Source organism: Capra hircus, chromosome 22 (assembly GCF_001704415.2).
Source record: "Capra hircus breed San Clemente chromosome 22, ASM170441v1, whole genome shotgun sequence".
Lineage (NCBI taxonomy): Eukaryota > Metazoa > Chordata > Mammalia > Artiodactyla > Bovidae > Capra > Capra hircus.
Window position 1 is genome coordinate 33,878,062 of NC_030829.1, and position 21,032 is coordinate 33,899,093.

At 38.8% G+C, this 21,032-nt stretch overlaps 1 protein-coding gene across 1 annotated transcript in view; it reads left to right on the forward strand.

Moving 5' to 3' along the window:
* SUCLG2 (succinate-CoA ligase GDP-forming beta subunit) overlaps positions 1 to 21,032 on the forward strand; it is a 290,329-nt gene that overhangs the window by 69,554 nt on the left and 199,743 nt on the right. Inside the window, exon 2 of the mRNA XM_018038217.1 lies at positions 3,281 to 3,422. Within this exon, the coding sequence (XP_017893706.1) occupies positions 3,281 to 3,422 (142 nt within the window). The remainder of the gene's footprint in view (positions 1 to 3,280; positions 3,423 to 21,032) is intronic.

Here is a 21,032-nt window from a genome sequence, read left to right on the forward strand (position 1 = left end):
CCTAGCTCATAGATCAGCTGCCATCTTGAATACTGACAATCTCCAGGTCATGAGAGAGAGCCTGGATGGGTAGCAGATTGACCATCAGACGCTGGACCTGATGTGTCATGTACCATATGTACTCATGCGTTATTACCTGGAACAAGTTGCATGGCCTCACCTAACTTCAGCTAAGGCAAGGAAGTGCCTGATAGGAGGACAGTTTGGAATATTTGTTAGTTAGCATTAATGGTAAGTACAGAGATAGATAATAATACTTGACTTTTCATGATTTTTTGGCTGTTAGATAATATGAATACTTATAATGCCTAAACCATAGAACATGCTCAGTCAATAATAGGTGGAACCATTATTATTATTATTGTTATTATTTAGCAGTTGATTACATTTCCAGCGTTCTTTACAACATCCTTCTACTTAGAAAGTGTTTCTCTTCTTTTTTCTTCTCATGAAAATGCTAAAGTAGACTCAACTTGTTTGTCTCTAGACATATCACAGATTCTTAACTAATGAAGTTGAGTTAATGAAGTTTTAGAGCAAGACAGGGGCCCTAGTTTAGAGCTGACCGATACAGGTCATTATTCTGTAAGATGATCACTTTGTGAAGTGATGGCTTGAATATCAGCAGTGGCTTCAGAACTATGTTCACTGTGTTGGTTTTCAATTTAAGAGCCACAGACTCTAAACAGCTTTCATTTTGAGTCAGTGCAGAAACCGTCAATAAGTATTATATGTCTATGAAGCTGGTCTGCGGATCAATTGCAATTAGTTTGCAGCAGATTGCATTAACATATCTAAAATTAATACAGCGAATGTTCTGATGAAAAGAAATTGACCACAACCACACTATGGCTGTTTTTAGTCTCTCTCAAACGTTTTTTTCCAACAGTATTTCTTTTCTTCTTTTGTTAATGGCTTTAAATTGGTATGTCAACTTAGACTTAATGTATTGATCCTTCCCTAATTTGCCTTTTAAAAGTGGTCCCAGAATATGGCACATTACTAAGGTTCAATCATTTCTTTCTTTAGGGGACTTTTACTAAATGCCTTAAGCTTGAATTTTTTTTTTTTTTTTGTCATGTTACATGAGGTGCTGTTAAGACTGCTAAGTCAACAAGTACATTAATTTTTGAATTGTGTTTTTCAAATTACTAATGTTTCATCAAGATTTAAAAATTCAGAAGTAAGATTAACAAATTATATATAATTAACAAATTATATACAGTAAATGTGAGCATTATGTCTAGTAGTTTATTTTTATCTTAGCATTTTCTGTTTCTAAAGAAGTAGTGCAGGCAACTTCAGTTTTAATAACATCATTACCAGTATTTATAAGGATGGAACAAAGAGACAGCTTGAAGCTTGATCATGTTGAAATGTGAATTTTTTACAAGTGTGTATAAATTATGTTATGCTTATTTTAGATCTGAAGGAGTTTTACTTTTTTTAGAGCAAGTCAGTTTCTGGAAATGAAAATTATCTGTATCAGGGGACAAAAAGACAAAAGGCAAAATTTATTCATTTGGCTATCTTACTGGTATTTTTTAGAATTTCTTCTGTATGCCAAGTACCATCACATTCTTCATACAGATGCAAATAAGTTGAAGACACACTCTGCCCTTGAGTAGAACCCAGTCTTGCTATAAGGTTCTGGAGCCTTTTTGGAATGCCTCCTATCCAAAAGAGCTTCATGAGTGCATTGTAGCTCAGAGATGCTAAAAGAACATGCTGTTTTAAGGACATATTAGAGGTCTTGAAAGCTACTGGCTCCACGTGGTAAAGCCCTGTGGATCTCAGTTTATGGTCTGTGTGTTGTTGCTCAGTCACTCACCAAGGCCCTTGCCTGGAGTTTCTAGGAAGTGTTTCAGGTGATCTTCCACCACCAGTCTAGTGATCCAGTTGTGTGACTGATTTTTTGGTTGGCTTGTGTATTAATGGCATTGTTATCTTGCCTCCTGTGAAAAGTGGTTCCTTTGTATCATAGCCATGGATACATGGATATGGATACATGGATATTTCATTTCATGGATAGAAATGAAACTAAGTGTGTTTATTTTTTCTTTTCTTTTAAAAACAAGGCTTATGAATTTAATGGGCTTCCCTGATAGCTCAGTTGGTAAAGAATCCGCCTGCAATGCAGGAGACCCCGGTTCAATTCCTGGATCGGGAAGATCCACTGGAGAAGGGATAGGCTACCCATGCCAGTGTTCTTAGGTTTCCCTTGTGGCTCAGCTGGTAAAGAATCTGCCTGCAGTGCGGGAGACCTGGGTTCTTTCTCTGGTTTGGGAAGATCCCTTGGAGAAGGGAAAGGCTACCCACTCCAGTATTCTGGCCTGGAGAATCCCAAGGACTGTATAGCCCATGGGGTTGCAAAGAGTCGGACACTACTGAGTGACTTCAACTGTCACTTCACTTTCGTGAATTTAATAATGTTATTGATCTTATTGGATAGAATGAGAAGAGTTTTTTCATGTCATTCTATCCTTTGATCCTTTTCTTTCAATACAAATGAAAGCTTACTGATGAACGCGTAATGGAAGACAACTTTCATATGATTCTTAAGCAGTTACTTTAATATACAAATTGCAGTTTTTAGGAATTAGTAACTTAATTAATGGTGACTATTTCAGATTACTGTACTCAACTTTGGTGAGTTGGAGATAATCTCATTAAACACGTAACGGAATCCATTAAAAACCACAATAAAATGGATTAGTCTGTGGCCCATTGACCTCAAAGAGTTAAAACAAATTTCCTGAGTTACCTTAATTTTTAATGATCTATATAGTTATTTAAATAATGCTATGAACTTTATTTGTTTGGAGTGGAGACAGGGAAAAGCATATGCTGTACCACAGAGTCCTTAACAGTTTTAAAGGTAATTTTAAAACAAAGTCCTTATAGACACCCAGGCAGCTACAGAACTAGTGCAGCAGTCCCATGTCCTCTTCACCCAGTGTCCCCTCGTGTTGACTCTCACATAGTTTAACTCTAATATCAAAATTAGGAAATTGGCCTTGACTGAGCTACGACTGAAGCCCCCTATTAACTAAATTTAGACCTTATTCATTTGGGTGTATGTGCAGTTGTCCTTAACAGTTTTGATTGGAAAAACAATTAAGCATGGAGAATTCATTATATATATATATATATTTCTTTGCCTCTAAGATTTCTGTTGCTAAGTGATGTTTGAGGGTACCTATAAGACTGGCCCTACCAGTTGACTGTTACTTTTCTTTCTGTTATAAGTCTTCTTATCTCTCTTCCCCAATTTCTCTAGGTGGTTCAATTAACATCCAGAAGATGGCTGAACCTGCAGGAATACCAGAGTAAGAAATTAATGTCTGACAACGGAGTGAAAGTTCAAAGATTCTTTGTTGCCGACACTGCCAGTGAAGCTCTGGAGGCTGCTAAGAGACTAAGTAAGCTAATTCATAATGGGTGAAATATGCTTGGACAAATTAGTGAATTCACAGGTTTCCCACTAGTTAAATTTCTCAGTTGCAGGTTATAGTAACAGTGACAGGTACAGTGGAGAACTTTGAGTTATAAGGGCAAAATGCCCAGTTAAGAAAGCTTTATTCTTTTACATGAGACAGAAGCATATGTGGTTCCACTCTATAGTAATTTTTCCATGTTTCTCAGCCACCATTTCACCTAGTTCTCTTATCTGTGGTTTAGTGGCTGTGAGAAAATTGGTTGAAGGGTATAAAGTGTCAAAGAGAAGCCTGTTGCAGGGTGAGTCAGGAAAGACAGTTGGCATCCTTCATTTAAGCCTCTGAGAACATGGGGAAAGTTCCCTCTGAGTGAATGGAGGAGAGAAAGGGAAGAATCTGCATTTCGAAATCCTGTTGACTTTGGTTCAGTGATTTGCCCTTTGATTTATCAGCTCTATAACTTTGCGTAAACACTTTTTCTTTTCTGTGCCTCTTTTTGTTAGTCTGTAAATCAAGGCTAATATGTTTACCTCCCAAAGCTATTTAGAGCCTTTAAGAGAGCCTTCAAGGGAGACTGCATAGAGCTTCCCTGGTGTCTGAGTGCTGAAGAATCCACCTGCCAGTGCAGGAGGCACAGGAGAAGTGGGTTTGGTACCTGGATTGGGAAGGTACCCTGGAGTAGGAAATGGCAGTTCATTCCAGTATTCTTGCCTGGGACATCCCATAGACAGAGGAGCCTGGCAGGATACAGTCCGTGGGGTAGCACAAAAGTTGGACACGACTTACCAGCTAAACAACAACAATAAGGGAGACTGCACACTAGTACATGGTAGAAAATCTAGTTCGTTTCCCTAGTTATGGATTGAGAAATGAGGACTCAGACTTTGATGTTTTTCAGTGAACATTCCTTTAGTGCCATGTAGACTCTCTTGTTGTTGGTCTGGATAAGCACCATCCATTAGAAATGTGAGCCACACAAATATTGTTATATTTTCTAAGTCACCTTAGTAAAGGTAAAAATAAATAGGTGAAACAAATTTTAATAATATATTTTGTTTACTCCAGTATATCCAAAATACTATCATTTCAAAATTTAATTAATATAAAACAGTTTCCAAGTGGTTATTTTATATTCTTTTCTAGTGCTCAGTTCAGTTCAGTTCAGTTAGGTCACTCAGTCATGTCCGACTCTTTGTAACCCCATGAAGCACAGCACCCCAGGCCTCCCGGTCCATCACCGACTCCCGGAGTCCACCCAAACCCATGTCCACCAAGTCGGTGATGCCATCGAACCATCTCATCCTCTGTCATCCCCTTCTCCTCCTACCCTCAATCTTTCCCAGCATCAGGGTCTTTTCAGATGAGTCAACTCTTCACATCAGGTGGCCAAAATATTAGTTTTAGCTTCAACATATATCCTTCCAATGAATACCAAGGACTGATCTTTAGGATGGACTGGTTGGATCTCCTTGCAGTCCAAAGGACCCTCAAGAGTCCTCTCCAACACTACAGTTCAAAAGCATCAATTCTTTGGCACTCAGCCTTCTTCACAGTCCAGCTGTCACATCCATCCAGACATGACCACTGGAAAAACCATAGCCTTGACTAGATGGACCTTTGTTGACAAAGTAATGTCTCTGCTTTTTAATATGCTGTCTAGGTTGGTCATAACTTTCCTTCCAAGGTGCAAGCATCTTTTAATTTCATGGCTGCAGTCACCATCTGCAGTGATTTTGGAGCCCCCCAAGATAAAGTCAGCCACTATTTCCACTGTTTCCCCATCTATTTGCCCTGAAGTGATGGGCCTGGATGCCATGATCTTAGTTTTATGAATGTTGAGCTTTAAGCCTTTTTTCACTGTCCTCTTTGACTTTCATCAAGAGGCTCTTTAGTTCTTCTTCACTTTCTGCCATAAGGGTGGTGTCATCTGCATATCTGAGGTTATTGAGATTTCTCCCAGCAGTCTTGATTCCAGCTTGTGTTTCTTCCAGTCCAGCGTTTCTCATGATGTACTCTGCATAGAAGTTAAATAAGCAGGGTGACAATATACAGCCTTGACATACTCCTTTTCCTATCTGGAATCAGCCTGTTGTTCCATGTCCAGTTCTAACTGTTGCTTCCTGACCTGCATATAGGTTTCTCAAGAGGCAGGTCAGGTGTTCTGGTATGCCCATCTCTTTCAGAATTTTCCACAGTTTATTGTGATCCACACAGTCAAAGGCTTTGGCATAGTCAATGAAGTAGAAATAGATACTGCTAATGCTCACAAATCTGATTTATATATTACATCTCCAGGACATCTCATTTCACATTGACCACATTTCAGGTGCTTGAAAGACACATGTTGTGGCTACCCTGTTGTATAGTACAAATCTGGACAATAGAAAGATGTGTCTGTGCATTCTTTGGTTGCAACCTTGGAGAGCGTTGTTTCCCATTAACGAATAAAGAATAGAGCATCTGCTCACTGGCATTGCCCAGGCAGCTGTAGCAGAGTTTGAGAGTACAAAACAGGCAGGCCCTGTATTTCAATTTTTCAATTTTCTTTGCTCTTTTAAGAGTAAGAAGTGAGGTACTTCAGCTAGTACTTGTTGTTTTACCTCCCTTTCAGAGTTCCCCCAGATGCTTATATGCAGCTCCTTTATTATGTTAATTGGAATATATATGTATTCTTTCTTTCAACAAATATTTATTGTCACCCACATGTTGTAGGCACAGTGGATGCAGCTGTGGAGGATGAGCGAGCCCCTTTTCTCCTTTGAAGTTGCATTCTAGAAAGAAATGGATTTGTACTTTTCAGATGCTAAATGTAGAAACTGAGAGCAGTTTATATTTTAAGAAACGAAAATTGGTTTATTTTCAAGAACTATCAAAATTGGTTTTTATGGTGGGCAAACATTAGACCTACACCTGGATGAGAGTGCCTCAGTGAACTGTGGTAATAAACTTGGTAAAGTTAGTATTGCAACATCTTTACATGAAAGGGTCATTTTTGTTTTATACTCCTGTGGTTTGGGGATTGGATAATGAGAGCAAGAAATGTAAAGTTCAGGTTAGTCTTTGCTCTTCATTTCCTCCATTATTTCCTCAAATGTGCTGACTCACTTGTAGTCCAGGTTGAAGAATCTTAAGGGAATTCGAGAAGCCAGCTGATTACTTCCCACCCCTTTAAGTGGAGCACAGCTAAGAGGACTTATCTTTCAGATTTTCATAGAGATGTGGAGTTAACTAATTGGCTTCTTAGCCATGGATTTGTTTTATAAGCATTTATTTAGCCACCACTTTGTGGTTGGGGCTTGTATACTGTGTCAGACAGGATTTTTGTTCTGGAGGAATTAACAAGGTGATTTCCAATGCTAAGGGAGGGAAAGAAATGAACAGTGAAGCAAGCTTAAATAAAAGAAAACTAAAATTCAGAAATGAATATCACCTTTTAAAGAAGGCATTGTGGTACTTGAAGAGTGGTTCTTAAAGAAAATGAAAGTGAATTGAGAATGATATGGCTGTATGTGTGCCTTGGCCAGTGCATACCCATGATAATTCTTAGATGAGGTGGCCACAGGAAGGCCTTCCTGTCATCTGCTTAGAGCTAAAAGGGAATTTAGAGAACTAACAGAGCACCTCATTTGCTGCACGAAAGAGTAATCCTCCTCTTACTCAGTGAGTAGTTTTGGTGGAAGGAAGAGCTCTGATTTTTGTTGTTTAATAGATGCTTTTGATCAGAACAGTAATTTATAGTATTGGAGGAGGAGGTGGTACCAAGTCTAGTTGATAAAATGAAGGAAGTTAATAGTGAATATGAAAGGAAGTATGCATATCACTGAGATAGTCTGGAGAGAGCAAAACAAGAAGAATCTGGCAAAATTCCATAGTATTTATATTCTTATCAGTGTAAATTGATAAGCATCAACAGCACAATTGAGAGATTCACCAAATAAATTTGAAGTTAAAGCTGGATCACACATATATGTTCCCAATTGTCCTGAAAATGGGACCTCTGCCTTATAATTATAGTATTTTAATGGGGAAAAATTATGTAGAAGAATAACATGTATAACATGCAATACGTGCCTGAAAATGGGACCTCTGCCGTATAGTATTTTAATGGGGAAAAATTATATAGAAGAATAATGTGTGTAACATGCAATAAGCACTCTATAAGATATTACTGTTGCCATCACAGGTGACAGCAGAGGCATGTAATTCTAAACGGTTCACTACTGTCATGAGGTAAAGTCACAGACAAATCAGAGACCTATGATAATGAGTATTTTGTTGATTGTATGTTCAGAGAGTTCATATTATAGTTTGCAAAGTTTGTAAGTGACTGAAATGTATTAGCTTACCTTTCTGCTTTATTGATATTTGGATATGTTTTGAAATAAAATGACATTTTGTAATTTATTAATATTTTGAAGACAAATATTGATATTAGCCATGTCTGTGATTTCCATTGTAATCTCTGTGTGGATCAGCTCACAGATCTCTTTGTGTTTAAACTCACACTGCTGGTTTTCTGTTTGCCTGGCCCACATGGAGCTTGTCATCTCTTGGTTGCTCTGAACCCATTCTCCCACTTAGTTCTTCCTACTTACACAGCTGAGATACCCCTGTGTCATCTTAAATGCTTCTCATGTCTGTCATATTCATGCCTTTGCCAAAGCCTGCTATTTTTAGCACAGTATTGTTATTTTGCTAAAGCAACTAAACAGGTAAGAAAAGGTTAAAAACAGCTAATGATTGACAAAGATGGGATTTTTACCCAGGCAGATTAGATTTAATCTCCTCCTCAAACATTTTTGCTCTTTGCTAACTTGATGATGTTGTTCTTAGGAGATTTTAATAGATGGATCAGCATTTTTAAGATAGGAAATGCATACTAATAAAATTAGAAGATTGAATTAAAACTAGATGTGGCAGGTTCTAAGACAATTTATAGAAACTCTGTAATCTTCAGATATTTTCTTAATGATTCATTTTGTTGTATCTATTTGGGAAATAGAACTTTTTGCTGTGTAGTGATGGAAATCTTGTTAATTTGAACATTTGTTTCAAATGGGTAATACAAACCTTTTGTTTTTGAAACAATTAATAACGATATGATACTGAGTGAGACCCTCATTTTCTTGCACAGAAAATGGACTTGTGTCTGATTAAGAGAGTGAATTTGGTTTAGGGATGTAAGTTTTTAATATATGGATAATATTCAATTCTGCGGCATTTTTTATGAGCTACCTTTTGTAATCACGCTTTCAGGAAGGAATTGTTTCCCTTGCGTGTAATTTTCTCAGGAGACTTACTCATTATACAGATTTCTTCTGTGTGGATTGCATTTAATGTATACAGTCAGCAAATAATTACAGAATACCTACAGTGTGCATGACTAATTTCTGTGTTGTCGTTCAGGTCACTTTAGAAATGAAGACATACATATCTCACATAACTCTAAACTCTTAAAGGCCTGTCTTAAAGGAGATGTTTATAAAAGAATAGATGAAACTTACTTCAGACCACCACTTGTTAGTTTTTGGAATCTCCACAGTTGTTGCTTTTTTTTTTTTAATACTTCTGTTTGTTTGTTTGTTTTGCCTTTGCCTACGCTGGGTCTTTGTTGCTGCGCAGGCTTTTTCTCTAGTTGTGGCAAGTGGGGGCTTCTCTCTAGTTGCAGTGCGTGGGCTTCTCTGGATGCAGAGCACAGGCTGTAGGGCACATGGGCTTCAGTAGCTGCAGCTCACAGGCTTCAGAGCATGGGCTTGGGCTTAGTTGCTCCGCAGCATGTGGGATCTTCTCAGATCAGGGATAGAACCCACATCTCCTATGTTGGCAGGTGACTTCTTTACCACTGAGCCACCAAAGAAGCTCTCCCCCCCACAGTTTATTAATTATTCATTTCATGTTGATATGAGACTCTTGATATTTGATTAAGCAGGAAGACTGTATTTTGCAAACTCACAGTTTTATTTTTTGCCAGGAAAGAAATTAAAATATGAATGGAAAATTAATCTTTTCTGAGCTAATGACATGTATCTTAAAATGGAGATAAGGAGCTCTTATTGAACTCTGCTAGCTTTGAATTGCTTTCAGCTCCAATGTATTTCCATTTGTCAATATGATAACTTATTCTTTTCCTTTTATATAATCACATCCTAAAGCCTGGTGAATTACTTGTACCATTAAGGTATTGTATTTTATATAAAAAGGGAACTGCTGTCCATTGACTACAGATTGGCATGTACTGTTTATCCTGTAGGCAGTTAAATACATCGTAAGCCTCTTTGTTGTTTTGTCATATCTGATTATGTGGTGAGGATCTCGCACAAAGATCTTAAACAACCTTTGTGTTGAGATGGTGGTCATTATGCTGTTATAACGGCAGGTGAGGATAACACTGGATGCTCTGTAGTAAATCTTTTTACCGCTGTATCAGATGTCCACTATTTTGAATCTGCAGTCAGGAATGCAACTGCAAGGGTGATGGCAAATACAGGCCATTAGAGGTTAAAGCAGTGTCTGTTTTCTGGGATCATGGTGGTGAGTCATCCAGACAGAGGTGTTTATGGTAGGTTCTGAGGCATAGTGAATGTTCAATAAATATTATTGTTGCTCACAAAATTTTCATTTGCCCATGTTTACTTAGAAATGCTCCCTAAAGGAGCATCTGAATTGATAATAAAAACTGTCCCTGACTGTGTTTATTAAGACTATGTTTATCCCATTCAAAAAAGTAGAGCCTTTAGTTATATTTCCTGCTATATATATTTTATAAAGAGATTCCCCCACTTTTATAAGCTGTTCTTTTCTATTTTTCCAAAGATTGTACGTATAAACGGTCATCTCCTTAGAATTCCTCTTTGCTAGAATATCTTTTCCTGCTTATCTTGTGCTGCTCAGTGAATAAAAGCAGCAGGAAACCCATCGAGTGAAGGGTAAGATCAGGACAGGTTGTGGGCAGGCAGGGTTTATGGGAGTGAACATGAAGCTTCCTGTCACCTTCCTTAGAGAAACAAATGAGAACAGAGCTTTGAAAGTCAGTGCCTCAACTTGATTTTTGTCTATGTAATAAGGTAAGGATTAATTCTTCTCACATTTTAACCAGTAAAAATAATATTGGTGGGATTTAACCTTTGGCCTCTTGCCATGTTCCTGGTATCATGGTGAGCATTTTGCAAGTGCAATATCATGTCCTCAATTAAACCAAAGGGAAGGCTTTCCTTTAGGAACTGGTTCCAGATATTACTGGATCCTGTGTGTCAGTGATTGTGTATCCACGGTGACCAACAATTTCATTCAGTCTTTTCAATGTGTTTTTAATGGAGTTACTTATTAATTTGTTTTTTAAAGCTACCTCATTGTGAATGAACAAAGAAGTTATGTGCATTATCTCATTTTGCATGTCTTTCCTATGAATAATTTGTGCCTGGGGTCTTTGACTCACCCCAGGATATGTTACGAATTCTAAATGTCCAGAGGGTACTTTGTAGGGGATTGTAAATGTAGAAAAGCTTTGCCTAGGGTACGTTGGCATAAAAGCTAGCTTCTTATTGTCCGTCTATCTGGACATACTGGTCTTTTAAAAGGAACCTTAAACATAAACAAAATCACTGCAGTGGAGACTGCAGCCATGAAATTAAAAGACACTTGATACTTGAAAAAACAGCTATGACAAACCTAGACAGCGTATTAAAAAGCAGAGACCTCACTGCCTTCATTGGCAGTGGGAAGATCAAAGGAGATCAAACCAGTCAATCCTGAAAGAAATCGACCCTGAATATTCATTGGAAGGACTGACGCTGAAGCTGAAACTCCAATGCTTTGGCCACCTGATGCGAACAACTGACTTGTTGGAAAAGACGTGATGCTGGGAAAGATGGAAGGCAGGAGGAGAAGGGGACAACAGAGGATTAGATGGTTGGCTGGCATCATCGACTCAATGGACATGAGTTTGAGTAAACTCAGGGAGATAGTGAAGGACAGGGAAGCCTGGTATACTGCAGTGCATGGGGTTGCAAAGAGTCAACATGACTTAGCGACTGAACTGAACTGAAACATAAACAGATAAATCTCTTCTGATTATCAAAGGAATATTTTGATTTTGAAACTATGAAAAAAGCACAAAGACCTATAGTCTCATTACCCAGAGAGAACCTCCTTTCAGTTCAGTTTAATCGCTCAGTCATGTCAGACTCTTTGCGACCCCATGAATCGCAGCACACCAGGCCTCCCTGTCCATCACCATCTCCCGGAGTTCACTCAAACTCAGGTCCATTGAGTCTGTGATGCCATCCAGCCATCTCATCCTCTGTTGTCCCCTTTTCCTCCTGCTCCCAGTTCCTCCCAGCATCAAAGTCTTCTCCAATGAGTCAACTGTTTGCACGAGGTGGCCAAAGTACTGGACTTTCAGCTTTAGCATCATTCCTTCCAAAGAAATCCCAGGGCTGATCTCCTTCAGAATGGACTGGTTGGATCTCCTTGCAGTCCAAGGGACTCTCAAGAGTCTTCTCCAACACCACACTTCAAAAGCATCAATTCTTCGGTGCTCAGCTTTCTTCATAGTCCAACTCTCACATCCATACATGACCACAGGAAAAACCATAGCCTTGACTAGATGGACCTTTGTTGGCAAAGTAATGTCTCTGCTTTTGAATATGCTATCTAGGTTGGTCATAACTTTCCTTCCAAGGAGTAAGCGTCTTTTAATTTCATGGCTGCAGTCACCATCTGCTGTGATTTTGGAGCCCCAAAAAATAACGTCTGACACTCTTTCCACTCTTTCCCCATCTATTTTCCATGAAGTGATGGGACCGGATGCCATGGTCTTTGTTTTCTGAATGTTGAGCTTTAAGCCAACTTTTTCACTCTCCTCTTTCACTTTCATCAAGAGGCTTTTTAGTTCCTCTTCACTTTCTGCCATAAGGGTGATGTCATCTGCATATCTGAGGTTATTGATATTTCTCCCAGCAATCTTGATTCCAGCTTGTTTCTTCCAGTCCAGCGTTTCTCATGATATACTCTTCATATAAGTTAAATAAGCAGGGTGACAATATACAGCCTTGATGTATTCCTTTTCCTATTTGGAACCAGTCTGTTGTTCCATGTCCAGTTCTAACTGTTGCTTCCTGACCTGCATATAGGTTTCTCAAGAGGCAGCTTAGGTGGTCTGGTATTCCCATCTCTTTCAGAATTTTCCAGTTTATTGTGATCCACACAGTCAAAGGCTTTGGCATAGTCAATAAAGCAGAAGTAGTTGTTTTTTTGGAACTCTCTTGCTTTTTCCATGATCCAGCAGATGTTGGTAATTTGATCTCTGGTTCCTCTGCCTTTTCTAAAACCAGCTTGAACATCTGGAAGGTCACGGTTCACGTATTGCTGAAGCCTGGCTTGGAGACTTTTGAGCATTACTTTACTAGCGTGTGAGATGAGTGCAGTTGTGCCGTAGTTTGAGCTTTCTTTGGCATTGCCTTTGTTTGGGATTGGAATGAAAACTGACCTTTTCCAGTCCTGTGGCACTGCTGAGTTTTCCAAATTTGCTGGCATATTGAGTGCAGCACTTTCACAGCATCATCTTTCAGGATTTGAAATAGCTCAAGTGGAATACCATCACCTCCGCTAGCTTTGTTTGTAGTGATGCTTTCTAAGGCCCACTTGACTTCACATTGCAGGATGCCTGGCTCTAGGTGAACCTGCTTTAATATCAACTTATTTCCCTCCATTTTTCTTCTGCATTCATTGAGTCAGTGACATTAGTTTCTGTGCACAAATTTACATAAATATAATTGACAGAGTATGTTTGTTTTTAACTCTAGGAAAACACTATGCATATAGTTTTGTGTCCTGCACTTAGAAGTCCACATAATAACATAAGCATGACCTAAATATTAAATAATGTTTTTCGTAAATATTATTGTGATAGTTATAATCCCTAGATTGACTGTTTCCTATTGTTACTTACTTAGATTGTTTTTTCTATGTTTGCATGTTAGGTAGGGAATGCTAATTTATAACTGCCCAATTCTTGATAGATTAACATAGTAAGGAGTTTTTAGTCACATATGGGTTCAGTATGGTGTTCCTGCTCCTGCTGCTGCTAAGTTGCTTCAGTCCTGTCCAACTCTGTGTCACCCGATAGATGGCAGGCCACCAGGCTCCCCCCGTCCCTGGGATTCTCCAGGCAAGAACACTGGAGTGGGTTGCCATTTCCCTCTTCAGTGCATGAAAGTGAAAAGTGAAAGTGAAGTCGCTCAGTCGTGTCTGACTCTTAGCAACTCCACGTACTGCAGCCTACCAGGCTCCTCCATCCATGGGATTTTCCAGGCAAGAGTACTGGTGTGGGGTGCCATCGCCTTCTCCAATGGTGTTCCTGGTTTGCCTCTAATTGGTGACTCACAGATTCAGACTCCTTCATTATCTCACTCTGGCCTCTTCAACACATGTCTCTCAAAGACGACCTGAGGATTGTGTCTGTTCCAGCCACGTAAGAGAGAAAAAGAGCTAGGAGTGTTATGTGTGGAGATTGCACTGAGTGTATCACATTCAATTGCTGAAATTCATCAGATGGTCACAATGAACTGCAGGTGAGGCTGGGAAATATAGTCCCAATGTGTGTGAACGACGAAGAGGGAATAGGTTTGGTGATCATGGTAGTGGCTTCTGGAGCTTTTAGAATTTGGGGGAAATTTGTTTCTTTGCTTCTTGACTCAGAACCAGCATGGACTCTACAGACAAAACATCATCCCAGGTCTGCTTTGATTACCTTAGTCACAATTTGCTTGACTATAAAATTGAGGCTAATGATACATGCATTAAGGATTGATTTGGATTAAAAAATAGAAAGACAGACAAAGCACATACCTCATTTACTCACTGATTTACCTTCTTTCCTTCCTTTTATTTATTTATTTTTTTGGGTCTGAACTGAGTGAATGTAAGCCATCATAAAAGGCATATAACAACAGCTATTAAAAGCATCAACAGCAGATAAAAAAATAACAATGATCAGTGCCTTTGCAGTAAAACCAGAGTGTTTACCTATGCTTATTGCACAGCTCATCAGATGATTTGGTAATGAATATATTACTTGTATACTGTTGGTTAATATTTTTCTTGGGAGATGAAAGTATGTGAAGTCAAAAGTTGCATAATTTTGAAAGAAAATGAAAGATATTCTTTCTTTACATTCCAGCAGAATAAATATTACCTAGGGCATTATGCTTTTTAAGATGCTACTCTATTCCCCAAGGTGGTTGTTACAGGAGTTGACAGTGTTTAACAGCTGTTCATAAATAGTACTAAGACTCCACTTGAGTTTTCTAGGTTACTTACTAAGGTCAGGTATGGAATTGAAAAAACTTTAAAAAAAATTTCTTGATCTGCCTTAGGATACAAACTAGATGAGTAAATAAGCTGCTTCAATTATGTATCTTTTTTTCCCTTTCATTCTGCATGGAACAAGCTAACAGGTTTGTGAGTCCATTATTTTTCTCAAATTAAGTGTGGGGCAAATATTATAATTTTTTTGTCTTTAAGCTTTTATTTGAGCAAATATACCAGTCACTTCAGTATGGATGAAGAAGAAGCAGATGGGATGTGGATAACAGGGGAAAAATAATAATGCTAAAAATATTTGATAGGCAAAAATCAAACTGTTCCCAGAGTCTTCAGGTGTGAGATGTAAAACAGCTTTGTATAAACTAAAAAACAGCTTTATATAAACATATATTATCTTTATAGGTAATCTTACTCAGAAACCCTTACTACTCTTTCTTGTTTGTGGGTTCACAACAACCAGAATTTCCCTTTATTTTGGTTTACTGAGTGTTTTTTCAAGTCATTAATTGACACTGAATACTGTCATGCATTTTCTGCACCTGTGTTGAACATCGCCTGTGATAGTACTCTGTTAATCCATGTATTGTGGCTTGTGTGCATGCTCAGCATGTCCAGCTCTTTGCAACCCCATAAACTGTAGCCCATTAGGCTCCTTTGTCCATAGGATTTTCCAGGCAAGAGTACTAGTGAGTTACCATTTCTTCCTCTAGGGGATCTTCCCGAGGCAGGGATTGAACCTGTGTCTCCTGCAAATCTCCTGCATGGCAGGTGGATTCTTTACCACTGAGCCACTGAAGAAGTCTTAATTCATGTTTTTTTCTTTATGAGTTATTAATGTAGTGAATTATGTTGATTGATTTTTGAAGTTTGAACCAGACTTGCATTCTCAGAATGGGACCTGCTTGGTTAAGGTGTATTGTCTTTTATTTATTATTGAATTGTGTAATATAATATTTTGTTTAGAATTTTTGTATCTGTATTTCTGAAGGCTGTTGGTCTATCGTTTACTTGTTTTTTTTAATATATGTCTCTCTTTTTGCTATTAGGATCATGTTGGCTTTATAAAATGAAAAAAATAAAAACGGTTCCCCGCCCCCACCTCCCATATTCACCTCACCTCCTCTGGCAACCGCCAATCTGTTCTCTGTATTTTTGAGTGTATTTGTTTTTTAAGATTCTACGTGTAAGTGAGCTTATGTGGTATTTGTCTTTTTCTGTCTGATTACTTAGCATAAGAACCTCAAGGTCCATGCATGTTGTTGTAAATGTTGTAAATGTAGTATTTCCTTCTTTTTTTTAATGGCTGAATAGTAATCACATATCCTTTATCTATTCATCCACTGATGGACAGTTAGGTTGTGTCCATGTCTTAGCTGTTGTAAATATTGCTGCATTGAACATGGGAGTGCATATCTTTCCAAGTTAGTGTTTTCATTTTCTGTGGATAAATACCCCAAATGGAATTGCGGGATCATATAGTGGTTCTATTTTTAACTATTTGATGGCCTTTCATAACTGTTTTTCATAGTGGCTGCCCCAATTTGTGTGCCCACCAGCAGTACAGATATTGTCATCTTATTGCTGTGGTTTTTGCTGTTTATGCTTAGTAGAGTGCTCCGCATCTCAGTGTACAGGTAATGGCAGTAGAAGCTATCATTTGACTTGTGGTGTCTTCTTTTTCAGAAAGAGAAGGCACATTACTTATGAGACAGTTTGTATGCTGACCTTTCCACACAATACTGTTCATATAAAGAAAAGATTATATGTGCTCCTGTAAACCAAGACAGGTTTCAAGAGTCATCTGGAATTTACCATTTTCTTAAGGGTCTTTAAGCATAGTTGACCATCACTGTTGGCTTGTTTGGATAGACTTTGTACATCTGTTGTTCCAGAACTATGATTAATAGTAATCACATTCACTCTCAGACTGTCTTCATTTAAACAATAAAGTACATGATCACCTTGAAGAATGACTTTAAGAATGACTTAAGAACTTGACTTCAGTGGTCCTTGATATGAAGGCTGTTTTATGGAACGGAATATGACAGCCTTAAGTATTGCCATGTTAATTCATGTAGCTTTTGAATGAAGAATGAAGAAGAGATGGAAGGGTCTCCCTGATACTCTTAGGGATGGTGACAAGGAGCCAGAGTTTAAAAACAGTTGCATAGGATAAAGTTTGATTCTTAGTTCCAGGGCCAAGGCTGTTTCCCACCCATCGTTGCTCTCCTGGCATCCAGAACATAGTATGGGTTCAATAAGTGGTTACCAAATGGAAAAACTAGTAAGAGAATAAACCCTCCAGTGAACTTTCCATCTAGTTTCACAATTGCCAAGCAGGACTTCTGTCATGTACTCACCCAGTGGGTTTTCTCTCATGCCACTCGGTCATGTCTTTAAGCTGGGCTTAGGAAGAAGGCAAAACTAAGGGAGCAGCAGTTACATGGGCCATGTTAATAAGGTAGGAGGTCATGAAGGGGGATGTTAACTTGACGGCTTCATCCTTTGCCAGCTTTCTGGCAGAAGTTAGTTTAGGATTTTCTTCAAGCTGATCCTCTATTGCCACAGAATAGCTCTGGTTAGTATGTGGGGTTGGTCAGGTCTTCTGATATTGCCAGGAACGAGTCGTCTTGGACGGTGTCAGCTTCACTTTCTCTCAGGTTCTCTCTGAGCTCATGGTAATGGTAGTCCCTATTTACATCACCCACTTCTGCTTTCAGTTAGAGCATCAGTGGATATTTTTTCATTTTCAATTGAAAGGTACCTAACGAATGCTTCATTTCAATGCCAGTTTTTGTCACTTCATCTGCCTACTGATGGAAACAAAAATAAATATTGCACGGTATTAGCTAGTAGCTTTCCATCCTTGCCATAGTGCTGTGTTTATTACCCTTGGACAAAATAAGAGAATGGAGTATAAGGAGACAAAGGGAAGACTGAAAAACACCTGTAATTTAAGTAATCGTTTCTATGTGATGTTAATTCATCTAACAGTGATGTCTAAAATCATTTAAGCACTGAATTTGGTTGGGCACATGGATGACCAAGAATAGTTGCTGCTTCCAAGATGTTCACTGCGTTGTAGAGAGACTGATATATAAACATCTAGGAATGCAGTGATAGTGGAAGCATGGCTTAATGGTATGGGCACCCAGAGGGGAAATGGGTACCTATTCCCATTGTGGATGCTGAACAACCAGGGAAGACATCCTGGAAGAGATGAAAATTACATTTGTTTTTCTGACCCTATGAAATCTAATATATGTAATGAACAGAGTTTATTCTGATCCTAGAATAGAAACTTTGGTCTTCTTTACTCTTCTTCTTCTTTTTTTTTTTTTTTTGTGTCTCTTTGGTTCTAATGGAAATGATGTCTCAAAATGATTGGTGAGGTATTGGCAATACTAACTCTGAGGAGACAAGTCATAACTTAGATAATTTTGCTATTTGTGCATCAAGATAGGAAAGGGAGAAGTGTGCTGCCTGAGGGAAGTGTGCTGCCTTCCAAGATATGATTCTGTGGATAGTGTACCAAGGGATACTTCTTTGAGTAAACCTCAGGCCTCTGCTTACCTTTGTAGGTTGTAAACTTTTGGGAACCTAGTCAGAATTTATCAGACTGAAGAGACTGAACACTCACAAACCAAACTTACGAGAATGATGCATAAACCAAAACCAAAAATGGAGTGTTCATATCTGCCATCCTGATTGATGTCTTAGAACAGTGGTCCACAACCTTTTTGGCACCAGGGACTGGTTTTGTGGAAGACACTCTTTCTGTGAACCAGACTGGGGGAGATGGTTACATTTATTGTGCACTTTATTACTTTTACATCAGCTCCACCTGAGATCATCAGGCATTAGACCCGGAAGGTTGGGGACTCCTGTCTTAGAAGGGGATGCTTTGTTTTACCTTTGCACAGGTTTTTTTTTTTTTTTCCCCTTTTTTAAGCAGAAGACTACACTTCAGCAGAAGCTGAGACTTTCATTGACTCATGTACTCAGTAGAAATTTATTGGGTAAATACACTAGGTGGTGGAAAATACAATGGCTAACATAGTCTTGAGACCTCCATGTATGTTTAACAACTCTGTTAAATGCTTTGCCTGAGTTTTCTTGTTGAATCTTCATAAGACATTTCTAAGATATGTCATCGTCCTTATTTCTAGTTTATAGAAGAATCCTCTAAGAGGCCAGCACAGCAGCAACAGTAGCAGCAGCCTCTAAGAGGCTCTAAATTATCCACATAGGCTAGACTCGTACCTTGAACTAAGTGGACTTTACAAATTCCAGACTAAATGATGAACCTCTGAGTGATAGAAAAGCAAAGTCAAGGGCCCTTTACTTCTGAGCTCCAAGTCAAGGGACTAGGACCTCTAGTCTCCTGAGCACTGTTCATAAAGTTGTTTGTCCTCACCCAGGGGCTCTAATTCATCTTTTCATACCTTCTTGCTCCCTAAAGCTTAGTGTAAAATGCCTTAGACTGGGTAAGCCCCAACCAGAGCCCTCACTTCCTGCTTGAGGCCAACCCGACCACCCATCTCCTGGGTTGATTTTATTAGTCAAAGTTCTCAGAAGTCCTGGTGTCTTCCCCTTCCCTTCATGAATACTGTAAGCATCACCCATTAGCTGAACAAGGAACTGAGTCTGTTGTATTTCACATTACAGCGATATTCTCAATATAGAAATACATCCACTGTCATGATCCAGTGCCTTTTAACTTCACAGTAGTTGAAGTTTAAAGGCAACTTTTGTGAACACTGAAATCCCTAAAGAAGGTGGACAGCTAAAGTTTACCTCTAGGCCAATAGTATGGAACTATAGTGATGGAGAATGATTCTTTCATTGCTTCTGTTTTAACTTCTGTAGCTAAAAGGTCAAACAATTTTTATTTATTCAGCTTCCTTCAGTTTAAACAAAGTAGTTTTAGAAGTGGTGGAGGGTTGTTACAAGGTTTTGTTAATGAGGTTGTCTTTCATTTGGAAAAAGCGATGCAACTAAAGTATAATTCTGTCTGGTTTTTAATAAACTTATATCCAGCTAACACTCCTCCCTCATTAAATCTGTTTGGACTTTTCGATGGATAAACATAATCTGTAGCACTACTATCATAGTGATTTTCACTTTCTGTTGTCAATAATAAAAATCTTTTACACTTCAGACCAGGACAGTTTCAGGTTAGTAGATTTTCTGGACCACTGGGTACCATTCAATTGATATTGAGTAACTTACAAAATATTGAATATTTCAGCTAGGTTGAGATACAGAGTATGAATAAATTAAAAAATTAGTTACAGAATGCAAAAGGTGCAGTGATAGACATAAACAAGTGGTGAATCATAGAGGACTTAGGATGATAAAGTCTTTGAGTAGGTGATTTTAAGTTGACATGCAAGGATAAAAAGGAGCCAGTCATGAGAAGAACTGGAAGCAAGGTGTTCTAGGCAGAAGCAGCTGGTGGGTCAGAGATCATAGGAGACCAGTGGGACTTAAAGACAGTGTAATGAGAGGGAGGTGAGAGCACAGATCATGCAGAGTTTTGTGAGCCAGATAAGTCTTTTTGGATCATTTTTTCTTTCGGCCATGCTATACAGTATGTGGTGTAGGATCTTAGTTCCCCAACCAGGATCAAACTCATACCCCCTGCATTTGGAAGTGTGGAGTTTTAACCAGTGGACCACCAGGAAAGTCCCAGTATTTTGGATTTTATTCCAGGTAGAATGTGAAGCTATTGAAAGATTTTGATAAAAACATACCTGAGCTAGGGATTACTTCAGCAATTCTAGATGCCAAACCGTCTCCAAGCTTCAGTGAGTCATTTGTTCTTGCTCAAACATCTGCATGCATATTGGCTTCTGTATAGAGGTCTCACTGAGTTTGGCTGTAAGCTACTATTTGGGGCCACATCTGCTCCATATGTCTTTCATCCTCCTTGGACTATTTGGCTAGCTGGGGCAGACCTTCACAGGGAGATGTCCCAAATGCAAGAGAGCAAGCCCAACTACTAGCATATATCAAGCCTCTTTGCACTATCATCTGCTAATATCATGCTGGTTGAGCCCAAGAACAGATGACCCAGATCTCTGGTGGAGTGAACTGCAGGGGCACATGGCAATGGGTATGAATTCAAAATGGGGCCAGTGATTCATGTGACCACAAGTAGTTGCCTGATTTTATCTGTTTTGTAAAAAGTTCACAGTTGAACTAGGGTGACCGACTATCTTGCTTGCCTAGCAATGAATAACTTCCTGGGCTTCAGATCTTTCAGTG